The 17,439-nt window shown below is 42.2% G+C and overlaps 1 protein-coding gene across 5 annotated transcripts in view; it reads right to left on the bottom strand.

The window, feature by feature from the left end:
- eif4g3a (eukaryotic translation initiation factor 4 gamma, 3a) overlaps positions 1 to 17,439 on the bottom strand; it is a 66,985-nt gene that overhangs the window by 26,774 nt on the left and 22,772 nt on the right. For 2 of the 5 annotated variants that reach the window (XM_069677617.1, XM_069677616.1), the window contains exons 5-10: positions 17,226 to 17,258; positions 8,599 to 8,778; positions 6,811 to 6,922; positions 6,555 to 6,715; positions 4,690 to 4,815; positions 1,775 to 2,015 (exon numbers count right to left, since the gene is read on the bottom strand). In XM_069677617.1, coding sequence (XP_069533718.1) covers positions 1,775 to 2,015; positions 4,690 to 4,815; positions 6,555 to 6,715; positions 6,811 to 6,922; positions 8,599 to 8,778; positions 17,226 to 17,258 — 853 coding nt within the window. Of the gene's footprint in view, positions 1 to 1,774; positions 2,016 to 4,689; positions 4,816 to 6,554; positions 6,716 to 6,810; positions 6,923 to 7,693; positions 7,760 to 8,598; positions 8,779 to 12,068; positions 12,090 to 17,225; positions 17,259 to 17,439 lie in introns of all 5 variants that reach the window. The other 3 variants (XM_069677613.1, XM_069677614.1, XM_069677615.1) reach the window with 3 other exon arrangements.

The following is a 17,439-nucleotide window of genomic DNA, read 5'->3' on the forward strand; positions in this document are numbered from 1 at the left end:
ACGCAGACGTCGGCAAACGTACAGACCAGATAATAGCACAAACAAAAAATAAAAACACCATGAGCCCTTTTTAGAAAAACGTTTCAGTTACAGTGTTAATGTTGGTCGTGCACAGAGCCTGAAGCAGAAAGTCGGGTTAACAGAGAACGTTCACAACCACCTTCGTGATACCCGCTATCCCTGACCGGGTTACCCAGTTACAGGAATTAATTGCTTGTATTTTGACGGACAAATTAGACGCACAGTGATGGAAAATATGCATTTTGAATGTCCGAGAGCCCACCACTAACATTTTAGTAAACAAAAACAGAAACATACGTGTCGTCAGAGTTTTTATTATCAACAATCTATTTTTAGCTCGTCTACGTCTCGTCTTCCTCGTGGACAAAAGATGACACGTTGACACTGTTCAGTTAAAATGATCACAGTCAGAATCCTGACTTCTGCAGGTTATGTATTTCACATATTGATTTCTTGGTAGAAAAAGCCGTTTTGTTTAAATGAGGATTTGAGCAATTTCATTAGACGCTCTCTCTCTCCCTCGTGTTACTGAGCTTGTTACTTTAGTAACGATGAAAAAATGTCTTTTTGTTCAAAGTTTAAAGGTCACTATTTGCAATTAATGTTAACTTGTGATTATGAGCGCCTCAGACTCAACAAACACGACCGACAATTTCCAGACGTTGCATGGTTACTTAAAGCTGCAGTCTGAAGCTTAAACTGACAATCTCGAAGATTTCAGTAACGCTCTCTTGGGCGCCCCCCAATGGCAATATATGGTAATTGCAGGAGCACACTTCCCAATTTAACCTCAACATCTACAGATGGCTCCGGCTGTAACTGTTGTTTTTCCTCTTTCCTTTTCAGACTGTTTGCTTCATCTGAGCGTCGAGTTTGTTTCTTTTTCTTTGGATTTTCACTTCTTGTTGAAGTTGTATCTGTAGTCATCCATCTTTTCTTTGTTTGTTCAGCCATAGTAGATTACTGTTTACTCGCAACACTTGCAGAGACCGGAAAAGCAGCCGCTTAGCTCCGCCTACCCTCTCTGGCAGACCAACCACTGCTGGCTGATGGAAAACCAACTCACCAACTGGGCGGCGCTTGTCATGTCGCCACAGACACCCAGTCCATAATTCTACTATGAACTGCAAATGCAAAGGCTTTCATCAGTGGGCCATAGGCTCAATCACCATTGTGTTACCTCATTTGGCGATAGATAGAGACTTAACAGACATTTATTGATATGAAAATCTTAAAGATTATTACTTTAAAGCTACAAACCTATACAAAAAAGGTTGGGAAGCTGTGAAAGTTTACTGTGAGCAAACATTTACAATAAAGAATAATGTGCATCCGTTTTTAAATTATAAATATGTTCAAAAAGGATCAGCAGGCTATCACATTTTGTTTACAGGGTCGTAAAACTAGGTAGAATTTGTTCCAAAACTTTTGCTTAGTGATGGTTAAAATGTTCCAGCTAATTAGTGGGAAAGCAGAGAGCCCTGCTGACACCACAGTCACTGATTTGTGAGTGAAATGAAAGTGAAAGCATTCAGTGAGCAGCCTGTTCAGGGGAAAAGAAAATGATACGTAAATTGTGTTCTTTGGAAGTGATTGAGCAACTGATTTCTTTGTTGTTGCTGCTTCAAATAAAGGGTGCAGTAAAAACCAAAGATGACAGGAGGCAATGACACAGCAGTGAAACAGACCAACACCTAGTGTTTAAGGAAGGTTTTGAGGTATTGTAGAGGAAATAGAGGATGTAGGTGCAGACCTGGCCCTGGTTTGGTGTCCGAGGCCCCGGTTGTAAGCGGCTGCTGTGGCTGTTGGGGTTGCGGCGGCTGCTGTAGCTGCGGGGGATCCAACGTGAAGCCTCCAGAATGGGCCTGCTGTGGCTGAGGAGGCTGCGACTGCTGCTGCTGCTGCTGCTGCTCTGGAGTCTGGCTGCTGCTGCTCAGCTGCTGCTGCGATTTGAGGTAGAAAATGTGAGGATAATGAGGGTGCGGCCATAAAAACTAGCAACACAGAAAACCAGAGAGAAAGGCACAGAGATGTAGGCAAGCACGCACACAAACAAATAAACAAATAAACAAGCCCAAATAAGCAGAGAATATGGAGTCCAATGGGGTGTGGTTAGAGTAAGTGGATCAGCAATGGAGGACAAGACACAGAATGGCGATAAATTAAGGGAGGAGAAGGAGGGGAAGGTCTCAGAACGATGCAGAGCAAAGGACAGAGAGAAAGGGGGAAGATAGAGAAAGAAATAAAATCACAAAAAGACAGAGAAAGAGAGGAAAGACACTGTTAACATCCACAGAGGGACACAGGGAGGAAGAAGACACAATGTCCTTCTTCAGAATCCAGGGAGGCTGTCGTTCAGCCTTGGTATGTTAGTGATTGTCAGCTTCAATACCAGGACCCAGAGCTGTTGATTTCTATTCTATCAATCTGATCAGGGGCTGTCAGACAGGGGCATCTGTCTGGTACTCGGTCAAAAAGAGCAGGGCTGAGGTCAGACAGTCTTTTTTGCTTAGGAAGGTTCGTTACTGAGAAAATGACCCGTTTCATTTCAAATTTAATGAAACACATCATTCAGCAATTAGTAGATCAATACAAAGGTAAAATATTTGAACTTCTTTCCTTTCTTCTCAACAGAATTAGTTGTTTTTTTCTGTACAATCCAGACAGTAATGTCAGTCTTCCATTCGCCTGAATCAATGTGACTTCTGCTACTCTGGGTTGCAACTCTGCTGTGGTACGGATCACACACTTTCAGTTTGTAACTGTAGTGTCCGTTGTCCGACTAAGTGTTGACAAAACCTAGTATGTGGCTGACCGCATCAGGTCAATGTGCGCTTTTGTGGTCACTGTGTTACAAGGACCGTGTTTGAAAGCAGGTGCGCGCTGCGGACGTAGTTTAGGACAGCAGACAGCCCAGCTTCTCCCCGAACAAGTATCCAGAGTCGTATAGACAGAGAGTTGTGTTAGTGGAGGTCCAATATGCTCCATGATCCGCCATTGCGATGTCGCAACTCTCTCTCGCTACGGCTCTGAAAGTACCATCACTCAGTCAGTCAGTCACATACAGACCCATGTGTAGGGCTGACCCCGGTGGTCAGCCAAAAAGGCTGCGTGTGTGTGTGTGTGTGCGTGTGTGTGGGGGGGATTAGGGCTTCATGATTAATCGTTTAACCATCACAATTCCAATGTGTGCATGTGTCACTTTGCAGGACGTGCTATTGTGAGGCAAATTGCAACACGTCGCGATGCCACTGTACTGTTGCTTCATGCAAAGGGAGTACTCGCCCTTTTCCTGTTCCCCATGCCTACATATACGTGCTGGTGAGAGAGCAGACTTTACTTTTAGCGGCTACACCCGCAGCAGGAAGTAGGACACAATAAGCTTCCATTTCCCAAGGTTACAATCGCCAAACTGTACACGCTGCTAAAACATACGTTTAAACACTGTTACAAACTGCAGATGACGGAATAAGTAACGCAACAGCAGCTCGCAAGTGTTTATCTAAAGAAACGTGTCGCTCCACCTGAACGCTCTACTTTTTCATGGGGGTGTCAGAGTCTCTAAACCAAGAGTGATAACAGTAGGAGGAGGGTTTGGTTTTGTTAGAAGAAAATAGACAGAAAAATGATAAAAATCTGTCGTTAATTGTATAGATGTACATAAAAACACTGCATTTATCTGGTATAATTTCCTATATTTTTTTATATCGCAGATTGAAAAGTTATCGCAATGTCAGTTTTTTCCAATATCGTGCAGCACTACTGTGAATGCCTGTATACTGTGTAACACAGCCACTTCTGGTGGCCTATATTTGCTTTTGTTTATGTCGATTCCAACATTGAAATTGCGATAAAAGCCGACATGAAACAGTAGTTGTAGTCAAAACAACGTAGTAACGCTGTAAGTGCAGGTGGACTGTCCTTGCACTGACGTCGTCTTTTCCTATTTCATTATTAATCGTACTTCATAACTTTAATGACCACATCACATTTTCCATTGAGCTCAAGAAGCAGTGGTTATAAAAAGACAAAGGATTTTCGACCACAGCCAAGGACTTAGAGCCACAACCTGTCCTTGTTCATGTTAAGACAATGCACCAAAATAAGCATTCAAAATTAGTTTTTAAGCACAAAATTAATAGATAAAGTTTCAGTGGATTCTGTAGAAGGAGCAAGAGATTACAGACAGTATATATATATATGATCAACTGTGAAAGAAAGAGGGCGAGGAGAAACAACAATAAGAAGGTGTAGAATTAACAGCCTTTAACTGTTAGGAGAAAAATGTTATTTTAAGGATGATTGACCGTAATATAACAACTTCTATTACTTGTTGTAAGTAGTTTTTTTTAAGATGGACGCACTAAACCACCTTTATAAAACTACCAAGAGTTATTTTATAAGTTGAATGTTTATTTTAGTCTTGAGAAATAAACCTCAGGCATGTTCCAGGTTGAAAGCCGTTATCAATTTATAATGAGCGGGCAAGATGGCTGAATAAATTACCAAAGACAGGCACACCGAGAGGCTGCGCCCTGCTGGAGGGATTAGAGCTCACACCGCTACCGCGCAACATGAGCCTCCTTCTCCTCAGGTCTAATCAGCTGCTCTTAATGCTACACCGCCTCAGCTGTAACTACTGCAGGTGAGTGTGTCAGAGAGCCGTACCTGTGGGGGTGTTGGGGTAGAGGAGGGGCGACCGACAGGAGGCGTTGAATTCCTGCTCCCTGATCCTCCCGCCATGATCTCCTCTGTGATGTCCCTGCCACCCTGATTGGGGTCACGGATACGGATCTGGGAGGACAATGGCGCAAAAAAACAGACCTCACTAAAGCGGCCGAGTCTCGGAGCAGCAACATGTCAGACATTCCTTATGGATATTTCTCTTCAGCAGCATTTTACACAACATTGAGTCTTAATTAGGAGTAGCTTATGTGAGAAGCAGGAAGTAAGCAAAATGAAAGCACATGCAACAGAACAGAATATCTTAGTTATATTAGTGTAGTGTGAGTGTACAAAACATTTGCCCCCACTGTAACTCACAAGATCCCTTTTCTCTTATGAATATTATTAAATTAGAACGCCTTACAATAAGCGGTAATATTCAATATTCAATATTTAGTTTGGAGTATAATGACAGCCTGAAATGCTCAAGATAAGGGAAAGAAAACAAATAACTGCTCTCTGTGTATATTTTCATGCCATTAAGTGTCAATAATTCAGCATCGTGTGTTTCTAATTGAGCTGTAGCAGAATATATGCAGATACATCCACAGGGTTTGTACATATGTATTTATAAAGCAGTGACACATGTCACATACAGCTCTGGAAAAAATTAAGAGACCACTCCAAATGTTCCTTAAATCAGCATCATGTCATGGTCAGCCCAATCCAGATCTGAACCCCACTTACAACCTCCTGAATGTGATCAAGAGGAAGATGGACGATCACAAGACATCGAACAAAGTCGATGAGAGTCTTTCAAGATGCATGAAAGCTGTATTAAAAACCAGGTTGTTCAACCAAGTATTTATTCTAAACTCTTCCTCGGTTAAAACATCAGTATTCTGTTGTTCAAATATGAACATGAACTTGTTTTCTTTGCATTATTCCAGGTATTTTTTTGCAAAAAAAAGATCTCAATGCGATTATTATATTTTGAAGTAGGAGAACTGTTGTTCAAAATAAAACAAAAGCTCTTTTTACACAAACCTATAAATAGTAGAACCAGAGAAAAACATGTTTGCAGTGGCCTCTTCTTTTTAATGTATTAACTTTATCCAGAGTTTTGAAAGAACAAGGCTCGAAATTGTACATATGTAAAATCACAACAAGTGATATCATTATATTAGTAATAGAAAATACTTTCTTTGTGCAAGATAAAAAGCATCATAAGCCCGATCATTTCTTTTGCAGAGGTTTAACATCAGCATTATCCTTCTTTCCCCCGCGTCTTTCAGGGCTTTGTGAAAGAATGTGTGAGTCTGAGCAGACAGCTTTAAATTAATTTCACACTCATGCAGGAGAATTTATAAGATAGATTAAAAAGTTAGCTTTTATTTTTCTTATATCTAAAAAAAAAATGACATTTTTAATCTCAACATAAAGAGCAACTGGAATAACAAACTGGGTGAACTCCAGCAGCTGATGAAGATTTTACTGTGTGATATGATGGAAAGCTGAAGAGCGGCTACTTAATGAAGTTTGAGGGGAGATTGTTTTGACAGCTGCTGCTTCAAAGGTCAAAACTGAACTCTGCAAAGTTCAACTTTCAAGACAACGTGGATGAGAAGCCCGTAAGGTGCTCAACATTTACATTTCTGTCACAACTTGGGTAGAGCATTAGATAAAGCTCTAAAAAAGCTTCTATGTGGGCTTTGAGGTGAGATTTCTTCAAGAATAAATACTTGTTAACTTCACTTTTGGAAGAAAAAGCACCATAACTGGAGTGTCAGAGTGTCAGACGCAACCAAAATCAGCTGTAAAAAGCCTCTTATGTCGTATGTTGAAGGAGGAACTACTAAGATACTCACTGTTTTCTTCTCCCGCTTGGCTGGTGGAGGTTGCTGCGGTGTAGGCACTATGATGGGGGGTGAGGGGGGGTACACAGTCTGTCCTGGGTAGTAGGGTGGACCAGCTGTGGGGACGGGTGCCGGGACCGAGGGTGAGACAGGTGGGTGGTACCTGAGGGGATCTGAATGAGAAAAGCAGAGGAATCAGTGACATAAAGCTGATAAGTGAACTGTAGTGTGGGAACATTTCTCGTTATGAGTTGGATTAATGACTCACGATATGGGGCAGGGTACTCCCCTGGCCCGGGACCAGGATAGAAGGTGCCAGACCCTGGAGGCTGTACAGAATACTGCTGAGGAGGTCCCACGTAGGGCGTACTGTGTCGATACTGCAAGTAAAGAGGACAGACAGTAATAGAGGGAGACAGCTTAACACATTATCATCAGTGAGGACACAACAGATGCTGCACAAAAAAACTGCACACTTTTATAAATCAGGGACGTTTGTTTTTTTTTATGTTCAGATTTTCTTAAAAGGGATTTTAATCGTCCTCTGTGAGATTTTGGATAAGCCCTCTATCAAATTCTGTCTAGACTACAGATAAAAAAAACTGTATTTCTAGGAATCACTGAAATCTAACCAGCACCAGCTGCATATAGAGAGCACTTCTCTCTGCTACATTCTGCATTAAAACCAACTGCAGATGCTGGAAAGGCAGCAAATTCATGTTTGTTATGTTTTGCTCAATTTAAGACAAAGGGTAGCGCTACAATAAACCCTTAGTACTGTGCAATAAAAATGGCCTGCGAGTGCCTGAATTATTACTTTTGCTTAAGTATTTCCAAATTCTTCATAACCCTATCATCTGTACAACCTAAGCTACAAGGTTATGCAAGTCACTGAACCCTTATAATCAGTACAGTCGCATGGGCTGTGCGAAGTGCGAAGCCTCGCGCCTCTAAAGGGCCTCGCACAGGGTCCGCAGCAACACGACAAAAGTAGCCCTTTCCCCGCGGACCTGGCAACCCTGGCTTCGCATCCTGAATTTTATTGTTTTGACCCACCATGATTCTGAAATTAAATTACTGTTTGTCAAATCCATTATGCATACTCAAACAAATTATTCAGGTTTTTTTCAATTTTGATATTGCGTCATTACGTAAGTGCGTGTTCCATCTCGCTGCTCACTGCAAGGACGAAGGAGAAGGGGAAACAATGTCGGCCGCTGAGAAAAGGAAAAGAATTTTAAAGAAGGAAGAATTGAATAAGTCACTGCGAGCAACGCTGGATACATTTGTCAACACTTCCAGAGATGTGGTGGCTGAGCAGGTGTGCGAAGCTAGCCGGTGTGATGTGACCATGATTTATGCGCATGCACGTCATTGAGTTTGTGTCATAAAAATGTATTTTACCTGAATTACCACACAAAACATATTCATTTGAAACAATCGTACATATAGAAACATGAACAAGACATTTCTTAACTCTTCAGAGGTTATCTAAACTCTTATATGAGCAGGTGTTGTAATACTTTCACTTGTGATAGAAAAACGCCACCTACGTTGGCGTTTTTGCTTCTTGTGATGTTTAATCACAATACTGACATTTGTTGTAGGTATCTTCAAATGCTTCATATCCCTAAAACCTGCAAAACCTCATCATTATGTGAGTTTTGGAAGTTGGAGGATTTCATTTTAGGTTAATTAAAACAGGATGATGCAAACAACGCTTCGCTCACAGCCAGATTCCCACCGCCTGCACGTTGTCCTGTTTACATCAGATGTTTGCATGGAATAATGTAGAGAACAAACATTAAATATGATGTTGTGAAAGAGTCTCTGCTTTCCCCTGCAAAATGCAGAATGAATGCTAGCTCTTGTAGTTTTTATTTTAGATTGAAAAACGATGCTGCTCGCTGGAGGTCCTTTTTCACAGGGTTAAAATCTGTGTTCATTGATATGACTGCTGTTAGAAAATCACTTTCCTTTGCAGTCATATCTACAGCTGGAACTGAGGTATAAACTGATATTTACGTAACAGCCCGGTTCAGAGTGTCTGTGTCACCTGTGGGATGTAGTACTGTGTAGCCTGTGGGGAAGGGAAAGGCATAGGTGCCATGGTCATCATGATTGGCTGGTTGGTGGGGTAGACAGCGGCTGTGGGGGTCTGCGAGCCGGGCCGTATGGAGGGCGTGTTTGTCGGGATGGTGGGCCTCGCGGTCTGCATCTGAGTCCTCTGGAAAAACTGAAAGCAACAAATGAGAGAAACAGAGCGTCTCATTTCAGCATGCTGCCACGTTTTATCTAAAACACAAACAAGCGCCCATTTTCAGATGTCTTCACCATTTGGCCGACACATTTCTCACAGTGAGGCAGGCCTGGTTTTTATCAGTAGCTTTAAAAGAAATCTCCCATCACTGCTGCAGGCCGTTACATTCAAACGACTCTGAGGGATGAAAGGAAGAACGATTTCAGGCTGACATGCACACTTTTATATTTCTGTCAAACGCCTCTATAATCAACACATAATCCCCTCCATGGACTGCTTTAATAAACACCTCGAAAGTTTTATATTGTAATTGGCAAACGGCATTATGAATCAGATGAATGACATGTAGAAAATACTGAAGCAACACTCTCTGTTTAGACTCTTTAAATATTTCCTCCTACAATCATCTAATCAACTAAACAGGCGCTTTAAAAGCAGGATCAAGTAACTCACGCTGAGATAAAAGAACAGCAATCAGTGCATTACAGAGTGACAGCTGTCTGAGTTATTCCAGATATTCACATTAGCACCTTCACAAGGTTCCCATTATGAAGGTTTGGAAGAAGGCCGTTGAAATTAAGTGGTTGAAGGGATGTGATCATTTAAAATCAGCTTTAACTAACTGAAAAAGTCTTGTGAAAGGCTGTGTCCGTGTTGTCGTCAGGGGATCTTTGCGGTATCTTGACCTGAATTTCTCACCATGGCAACTTATAGTTTAGGAACTCAAGAGTGAAAAACCAGAGCGTACTTTTTAAGAGAAGGCAACAAAAGCAGATGTGCTTTAAGTTTTATTTTGTCTTTGTTTGTTTTGTGATTCACCCCAGATTCAAGCTGTTTTCATTTATGTTTCCTTTTGTTATGAGTAAATAAACATCTACCTTGCCAATTGTATTAATTTTCATTCATAAAAACAGTTATGCGCACACATTAACAGTTATAATGTTTACAAGCAGGGCTGTGACGGTAACTGCATGACAGCAATACCGCCGTTGACCCAGTAGCTGCTCTTTTTTAAAAAGAAATATCATAGACCTGGAGCTTGCCTACTTAAACCCAGGTTCAATAAATTAACTGAAAATGAAATAAAATGTGAAGACTAAAAATGAAAAGGTTAAATTTTAGCCGGGAAGCAGTTTTTTTCCCTTCACTCAAACGCCACACTTTGCATTTACAGGTCACTGTGGCGGCATGGAGAAAACAGTAGAGCCTGAATGCTGTCAGGTTTCAAGTTTGCAGAAGACAAATCAGGAGATGTGGCAGTGAGACACTTCTCCCTTGACCCCAGGAGAGTGAGTAAAACTGAACCTATGTCCGAGAAAGACGGTAAAAGGGTTGGTATGCGTGGCGGCGGGAGGAGGAAGGTAAAAGATCATTAATACGTCAGAGTCTCCGACCAGCAGCTCAGAGTCTCCGACCGTCAGTTGATCCGGATGATGGATTAAGAAATTTACACCACAGTGAGTGACGGGAAGGACTTGTGTTGGCTTTAAAGATGGTTATGATCGTTTTTTAAAACTTTATTACTCACATTTTTTCTCCGTCTCTCAAGCAACATTTTTATGGTATATTATATACAGGGGTTTGATGCGGCGGCGGGCTGGGGTGGCGGTTAACCACCAAACTGCAAGGGAGTGTTAGTGTTTCTCTGCAGTTAGAAAAGTTTTGTACCGTCACATGCCTAGTTACAGGACATGTCCTTTCACAAGTAAAAACTGACGCTGCTTGCTGCCAAGACAAACAGATGTAGAAGAAGATCAACAACAATTTAAGGTTTGTCCCTGCTGTAAACCCTGGGTCCTTTAAGGGTTCACAAGCATCTTTTTTCACTATAATTCCATCCATAAGAAAAGCAATGACAGAATGTTGGACAATTTTGGTCGAGGGTTTCACGCAATCTCTGTAAGAAGACATCTAAAAGCAAAAATCCTACCAGATAGGTAATAAATCATCTTATCTATTGTTGTCCTTGCTCTCATTTGTGCAACTTTAGGGGTACAAAAAAAGGGGTTCTTTGACTGGGGGTCCGTCCCTTTCTAAATGTGTTTTTTCTATAGTTGATGAGGCGACACCAGACTCTGGAGTGCATTTTTAAAGCAAAGCAGACCAGGCGCAGACAGGCCTGATCACCGTTTCCTGCAGAAAACTTAAAGAGGAACAGCCAAAGTGAAAATTTCATTACTTCTCGTATTTATAATTTCCTATTTTAAAGCTCTTTATTTGTCGTAACTTGGCCAGCCTGTCTGCACTGTGAGTAATCTGCACCAGACTGCACAGCTGTAAGAAATAAAAACTCCTGGGACAGCTGAAGGGCCTCAGATACCTCTATTTGTGCCTGAGCAGCTCGGCCAACCTTACAGTTGTACTGAATGTGTGACAAACAGCATTGGACCCTTTTCATCAGGCCTTTTCTTGTGCATCACAAAAGCACAGAAAATATACCCATAGTGACTGCAGATACAATGACTTCTACACAGCACATGTCAACATTATTTAAAAGTTTAATATTAGACCGGGGGACTGCAGAAAGACCTCGACCAACAGCTGTGACCGACTCCCAAACAACGGGGAGGACTCACGCTGGGAATACCCCGCCACAGTCTCAGTGTGCTCCAGTGAAGGAGAGCAGGATAAACAATGCTGTAAAAGTGTCTAAAAATACCCAGGAGGGAAATCACCTTTAACATAATAAATCAGGTTCAGTGGCTTTATTGTAAATAGCTGTGTGGAAATCTGGGAAACGACCAGGAAACTGTTCATTACCAGCTACAGTCGCAGTAAAAATCGCTGGCAAAGCAAGAACGATGAGGCAACAGACAAAACAACTTCTAACTGTCACAAAAACAGTGCTTAAACAATTACTGAAACAATAAGTGTGCTCTGAAACGACACCCACATCCAACGGACATCTATAAAATAATAATAAAAGACATTGCATCCAACAGGAAACAGAATTTCTTATCACATGAATAAAACAGGAAATAAAACTTCAGTATCTTTCATTCCGCATGCTGTTCATTAAATTGTGCAAGCTTGATTAAAGATGATTAATGAATGAAAAACTACAACGTTATACACTGAATGGTCCAGTGATGATCGTCTACAAGATAAAAGACAGGACAAAGGGGTGACATGATGATAGAAGAGCTCTCTACTGAGCGTAGTGAAGATGAGGGGGAGTGCAGGGTTGATAGATTTAAGAAAGGGATGGGATCATTTGAGGATGATCCTCATCATGCCATGCAGGTCTGCAGAGAGGTAAGTGTTACCTGGATGGGTCTGAATCCTCCCTTGAGTATTGAAAGCAGGAGAGAGAGAAAAGCCAATGGGAGACTGTACTGGTGAGACTGAAGCCTCAACACAAACACAAGCAGGAAATCATTCACCCAGCTAATACACCAGCCTATGCAAAAACATGATACTGTACTTTAGAGGCCAACAAGTTGATATCAATGGAGACTTTTCAGATCATTGAACGTATTATGGCTGCAGGCAGCAGCTACTGATTTCGAGCAGCAAAGAACTGATTTCAGGTCATTTATGAAGTGATGAGATCAACACCAGTGCAGTGCAAGCAGAAAATGCAGCAATAGTCAGAGCTAAATTAACTGACGCAGTGTAAAAATCAGTGTTCCTCTTAGGCTGCAGCAGACAGCAGAGTCTTAAGAGCTGCGAGCCGAGCTGCCGCAAGCATTACCCTCGCTTGTCACTAATACCCCTTTCCCAACTGAATAAGCGTGTTGATGCAAGTTTTTTCAGACCCGGGAAGACCCACTTATAGATGCCGATAAGTCTCTTTTCCCATTGCCAGTGGACTATACTCCAGTCGGTCCCTTTTCTGCTGCATCATCATCTGACGTCACACACACGCCCGAAACAGGTTTAGTAAACAGTGAAGATGTTACGGTGGTTAGGTCTTTAGCGTATCTATTACTCATCCAGTCTGTTTATCAAACTCAACACCGACAAATTTGGAATGATGTCCGCGCGCTGATCGGACGGAGACAGGCAGAATTTGTCGCTGAAATGACAAGGAGTCGCAGAAGTTACCGACGGAGCATAGCATCGCGCTGGAAAGGGGGCGGAGTTTAGCGTGTAGACACAGGTTTTCCCATCAATGCCGATCGAAGCCGAGGCGATAATTACCCGGGTCTACTGCAGAGTAATTTGACCTGGATCTGAATGCCGATTGCAGGCTTTCCCATTAAGTAAAAAGGCCCGGTGTTAGTGGGTGTTTTTTTTGACCAGTGGGAAAGTGGCTTGAGTTAGCTAGTGTGTGTTGTTCACAAGATTTTTAACAGGGTAGGATTAACCGCAGAGGTCTCTTGCTCTCAAGTACAAACAAACCTGTTATTAAAACTAGTTTAAGGCTGAATAAAGCAGTTTCCATTCAAATCTGTAGCCCTTTTTACATTGCGGTTTCACCACAGCGTCGTAACAAAGCTCCTCCGTCATAATGTCAAGTCATTTGACAAGGCATTATGACAGTGTAAAGCCGCCCCAGTGTGTTTTTACATTGTGTTTCGCCACTATGGAAGCAAAACGTGCGCGGGATCCAAACAAAGCGCAGCCGGCTCCGCTGTTTAAACCAACGCCGTTTCGCCTGTTACTACCTCTGATGTCGGCTCAGAGGCGGAACGACGTCGCCCGACCATTTCAGCTCCGTGCGTTTAACATAGAAGACGAAGCGTAACAGAGGCGTAATAATCCCACCTTGAACTGGCAGCGTAAAAGGGGCTTGTGTCTCTCTGAAGCTCTTCTATAGACCCAAGAAATTGTTGTGTCATATCCTTGATTTAATTATTTATGGCTTTATATTATTGCCGACTGACTGTCAAGCTGGATAACAGAAAGCTCTCTGGGATTCTCTGTATGTGTTTGTATGGTTTAACATGAGCCACAATAATAGCTAACATATCACAAACATACTGGGTGAGTGGCATACAACTGTTACTTTTTTAGGCTGTTGCACGTGTAATGGATTAGTCCTCGTTAATTGCGGGAAGGAAAGACGGAAAATGTCACATTAGCATTTGTCCGACACGCACATAAGTCTCTCTCAAACACACATTCTATTGTGCAGCCTGTGTGCAAGTCTTCCTCTTGTTTTGAATTTTGCAGCCTCAGATAGACGGATGCACTTTATTGATCCAAAACAGGGGAAATTGTGGAGATCAGAAGGACTTGGCTTTCAACTGCGGCAGTGACTCAGCAACAGAGATGATGTTGAGAGCACCAGACACCCCTTTATGTACCGGGGCGGGCAGGTGTCACTTCACTGTCCTGGCAGCGTGTTGGTCCATATGAATGGAATAAATCAATACTGCGGGTGAAAAGGTTTCTTTGGGAGATGTGGGAAACTTTATTTTCTGTATGGCAAAGAATTGATTTCGTAAATAAAAAAGAAATCAAGCTGATATTTATCTTGACATATGAACACCTTCAAACTCTTTGAACTTTACTTTTCCCGAGCATCACGGTGGAGTGTAAACAAAGTTAAATGTTCCGTCAGCTATGAGATTGATTCCTTCAATCAAGACTCTTCTTATGTGTTTTTATATATGTAATACCTCCTTATCTTATATATTATGTCATGTTTTGCCTTTTCATTTTGAAGAAGTGTATGCCTATAGTAGGGGTGGGTGGGTCACCAGTGTTGTGTTCTCCCACAAAATGGATTTTCGGATACCGTCATTACTGGGATAGACACACGTTTTGCTTTTAGTGCACACAGGAGGGAGATTTACTTCACCCAGACCATAGACTGTATAAAAAGATGGACGACATGTCAGCTCCCTGAAAGTGAAGCCCAAAACATCTGTATCGCCCCCTGCTGACTGGCTGCAGTAATAGGTCATAAAGCCGGCCCCCTCCATGTTTACAGATGGGACATGAGTCAAACTATTAAATCAAAGTACACACCAAATAAATGTTTCTCAAACATGATGTGTCATTATAGTTAGTTCTTATCATGCTGATTTACGTCAAAGTGCTTTAATTAGTTATTTGATGCTGTAAAAAAGGATGATTGACAGCTCTGTTGACAAATACGGCTCCTGCAGCCGATCTGTTCCAGATTAGCAGAGTAGAGGACGAATGGCGAGAGGAAACGCAACTAAAACAATCACTAGTTTCCGTTAACCTCAGACCAACACAAAGAAGTTGTTCTGCTGTTAAACACGCCGGCGTGCGGAATTGTTGCCGTTTTTTTTCTGTAAGTTAAGTGTGTGTTTTGGTTAGAGGAAGTGGCTATGGCGGCGTCACCTGCCGATCTGTACTGCGCAGCTCTGGCCCCAAATTACGCGTCCATCGCAAGATGGCAGCGCCTATCACAGGGGCTATTTTGGCATCAATTTTGTACAGTGAGAGCATATGGAGATACGTCGTCCATCTATATATACAGTCATTGATATGGACTATAACTGGGCGGGCTGCCCCGGTGTATTAACGGCCGCCCAAGTATATTTAGCGACTAATTCTATCATGTTTCTTATTTTATCTCTCCAAGATCTTCAACCACTATTGAATGATTACTGAAACTCCTCCCCTCGCGCTGCGCACCTGTTGTAGGCTACCTGTCGCAAGCAGCGTCTCTATGCATGCACGTCAGAGAAACACACATGCAGAGAGAGGACTTCTTGTACGTCTTAAATATAGACCTTGTTATACAACTATTTTAAAAGCTTGTGTGCAGTAGTGTAGTAGCTATGTGGAGCTAGAATCACGTTTGGAGTAGAGAACTGCTTTTCATTTTGTAATGACGTGATAAAATACCGCATAAAGCATAAATAAACCGTGATATGAATTTTAGGTCATATCACCCACCCCCAGCCTGCAGTATGTAGATATATTTAAATTTGACCTTAACTTTATGATTACGTGACATTTCCAGAATTTGAATCAAAACAAGAGGACGCACTGAAGTGAAAAACTTAGTTAGATTATTTTCTGGAGGATAAAACATGAGTTGTTTGTTTTAGTGGTAACTGTAATTTCCGCTGATTTTGACGCTTCACACAACAACATGCACAAAAGCTGTTTCAAATCCCGAAAGAGTCCATTACACTCATAAACAGAGGGAAGAAACAAAATAAAGATGATCTTTGCTTGAAGAAAGACTTAAGTTTTTGCCAAAGGAATTAATTTTTTGATCTGGACGTAGCCTTTACTGTGCGTCGAGTGTGTTTCAGCGGGACAATGGCTGTTTTCTCCATTGATATAAAAGACCTCTGTTCTGCTTCATCGGCTTTCCGACTCCACTTCCGTGGTGGCACAAGAGATCCCAGCGCCAGTTTGTGACAGCCAGAGCATGCACTTGTGTGTGTGTGTGTGCGATTGTGTGTGTGTGTGTGTGTGTACTCTCTGATGTCGGCAAACACACTGACACACTTTGACACCATGCTATTAATAGTCTCTTAAAGATTTGTCCACACAGAAGCCTCCAGAAGGTGAGGATGTTAGACAACAAGTTACACAGGGTGAATCCTGGGGTCCTGGGGCGTGAGTAACACATCAATGCTGAAAGAGGACACCTGCATGTATCATTACAGCGTCAATCAACAGACAGAAGGGTAACAGGAAGTCACGGGGGCTGAATGTCAGCACCGAGACTCTCCGCATCCACAAGGTAATATACAAACAGCATCATAAATACCGCACTGCCAGACATGCACACATTAACATGCCCTTCATAGTCTGATGTCAACTGCCTTACAGGAACCAGAGAGTTATCCACACAAGTGTCAGCTATGCATGCAGACACGCTGCAGCCGCTAACGCACTTTTCCCTCCTTGACTACGACCTACATGACTACTTTTTGCAGAGAAAACAAAGTTCCTATTTCTGTTTAATGGCATGAAGAGCTGGCAATAAAACACTCTGTCCTTCAGTACTATCAGGGTTATAAATCAAGACGCTGACACGCTTGGTGAACTATACTTCTGCCTTACTAATAAAAGAGAGAAATGTCCTTTTCACTTCATATCATTAAACTCAAATTGATGTCAACCACTAAGAAGACTGATATCCAGGCCCACTGTTACTTGTTCTTTTCTGGGCTCAAACCCAGAACACCCACAAGCTCCATTACAACTAAACCTGATAATAACTATCAAATAGCAGCTCAATTCTTGGAATTAACTAAGATCAGTCTCACCATAAGAATTAACAAGAAAAGTGCAAGAATTCGTCAGAGAGCAGCTCTGTGCACCCAGCTGGATATTTCAAATAAAAAGCGGCACGCTCAGAAAGATCCCGGGCGATTAAAAACCTCTTTAACTGTTTCCAAGAAGGCTTTCAAATCCCAGACTTTTTTAAGGAACAGTCCCACAAACAGCCCCTTTGCCAGCAGGTACCAGCAAACTGCTTTGATGATGATGACGCGAGAGAGAGGGAGCAGGAGGGACGTTCAGCGGGGGTAAATTACCTGATGGTGGGTTGGTCGAGGGCCCGTAGCAAACTGGCGGGGGAGGGAGGAGAGGTCCAGCAAGGAGATTTGAAGCAGTGATGGCAAAGCGGGGAGAAGAAAAGGGCAGAAGAGAGACACAGAGATAAAGATGAGCGATGACGGCAGGTGCTTGAAAATTACAGAACACAACCACAGAGTAACAGAGCTTTAAAGGACACACGGCACACGATGC

Source organism: Semicossyphus pulcher, unplaced genomic scaffold, assembly GCF_022749685.1.
Source record: "Semicossyphus pulcher isolate SPU_LCO1_2020_fin unplaced genomic scaffold, fSemPul1.0.p SCAF_3, whole genome shotgun sequence".
In the NCBI taxonomy this organism is placed as follows: Eukaryota; Metazoa; Chordata; class Actinopteri; order Labriformes; family Labridae; genus Semicossyphus; species Semicossyphus pulcher.